This window comes from Myotis nattereri, assembly GCF_964212035.1.
Source record: "Myotis nattereri genome assembly, chromosome: 11".
Classification (NCBI taxonomy): Eukaryota; Metazoa; Chordata; class Mammalia; order Chiroptera; family Vespertilionidae; genus Myotis; species Myotis nattereri.
The window spans coordinates 52273344-52275092 of record NC_138086.1 but is presented as its reverse complement, the minus strand read 5'-3'; the positions used below and the strand labels follow the sequence as shown (position 1 = coordinate 52275092).

The 1749-nt window shown below is 37.7% G+C and overlaps 1 protein-coding gene across 1 annotated transcript; it reads right to left on the bottom strand.

Moving 5' to 3' along the window:
- Nucleotides 1–534: 534 nt before the first annotated feature.
- Nucleotides 535–1446, bottom strand: LOC308526578 (taste receptor type 2 member 2-like; the record flags this gene model as incomplete). The annotated part of the gene is made up of 1 exon (XM_081101700.1): nucleotides 535–1446. The coding sequence occupies one exon, from the start codon at nucleotides 1444–1446 to the stop codon at nucleotides 535–537; it is 912 nt and encodes a 303-aa protein (XP_080957826.1).
- Nucleotides 1447–1749: the final 303 nt, after the last annotated feature.

Below are 1749 nucleotides of genomic sequence, written 5' to 3'. Positions count from 1 at the left end.
AAATCAAAAGCAAAATAAGACAGTAGTAACCTGTGTATCTGGCTTCATTGCCTTATGCCCTTTCAACACATAATTTGAATTTTAACAATATTTATATTCATGACTGTCTTTGAAAAATAGTTATGTCTAACCAAATAGCCAATTTATTATATTGTTCCAAGTCAGACTAAATCTATGTGATTTTCCTCATCTAAATCAGAAGATTCTCAATGACCTGGGAAGATGTAACAGAACTACATTGGTCAGCCAAAAGAAGTCTTAGTATTTTATTCTGAGTTCTACCACTCCAACGCAAGTCCTAGTTATTTAAATGTGCTACTATCATAATATTTTTAAGTACATGAGCCCTAGAAAAAGAGATATCCTACCCATCCAACATCAAAATTAGTGCTTCACATGTCTTGGGGTAGGAGATGGACAGGAAATTGCCAGATAGAGAACACATACAATTCATATAAAGTAAACAAAACAAAACACAAGTCCATTGACTCCATGTTAAGAAAATAACGAAATGTTTTACATTAGTCCTTCTTTTCATTGCCTCTTTTTGAGGCAGAAAAGTCTCCTGAGTAGTTGTTGGAATTTAGAATTACTCCAGATTATTATAACTGAGTGGCCAGAGGGATATGCTGCCATTATGTCCTTCAGCACAAAGTAGCGCTGAGTTCCGTGAGGAATAATGAATGTCATGTTTGTTATGAAGGCGGCAAAATAAGAAATAAAGAAAAGAATGAACGTTAGCACTGTTCTTAAGGCGTTTATATGGACTTCTGTGCTGACACTTCGAAAACCACGAGATCCGTTTTGCATCCGATGAGTGTGCTTGTAGAGAGACATGAGTAACATAAAAGTGCACATCAGGAATATGGCTAGAGGAAATAGGAGTGAAAAATTGACAAGAAGCACTTCATTAATACTCCTTATCTTGAATTTAGACGTCGTGCGTGTGGCATTTCTGAGGACATCCTCCACCGCGTTCTTAGGGTAATCTACCTCGATACACAGAGTTGCAGTGCTCACCGAGGCCAGCAAGCTTCCCAGAAGCAGCCCAGGCATTAACTTCGAGATCCTGAATTTCAGCCAAAGAAAACAGGGATGAGTGAAGCCTATTAACTTGAGGCAGTAAAATACAGAAAGGCAGGTGGCAAACCAGAGACTGACAGAGCTAAAAAACATCCAAAGGAACACCATCGCTGCACCATAAATTTTTGTCTGATAAAAGAGTGGAAAGAACATAGAGAAAAAACTTTGTACCATTAACATCAGCAGCAGACCGACTCTAGACATCCCTATACATATTAAAATGAGTTGCATTGGTGTTAGCTTTCTGCTTTTGATCAATTCGTTACAGCTGATGATTATCAGAAATCCATTGCTGGTAATCCCTGTAATAAATTCTGCTGACATGATGATAGCATGAGGAATAGCTGACAAAGAGGAGGTCATGTCTCCTACCACAAATCTTAGCTTTTCCTTGTGGATGGTGTTAAATACCTCCTCTAGATGATCTTGCAGATAGGAACATATACTGAGAAATGTGATCTTCTGCCAACTCCTGGAGTAGAGTCTTACACTAGACTTTTCCCCTAAGGTAGAAAATCAGAGGGAGACTTTTTGAATCTGATGCCCTTCAAATGAAACTGTGGAAATGCAAATTCAAAGATTTGAATGATGGTTACATCTTCCAATTACCATATCGACATTATTTAATTCTCACTCATACTCAGTTTTGCCAAAAAGTGTAATTAT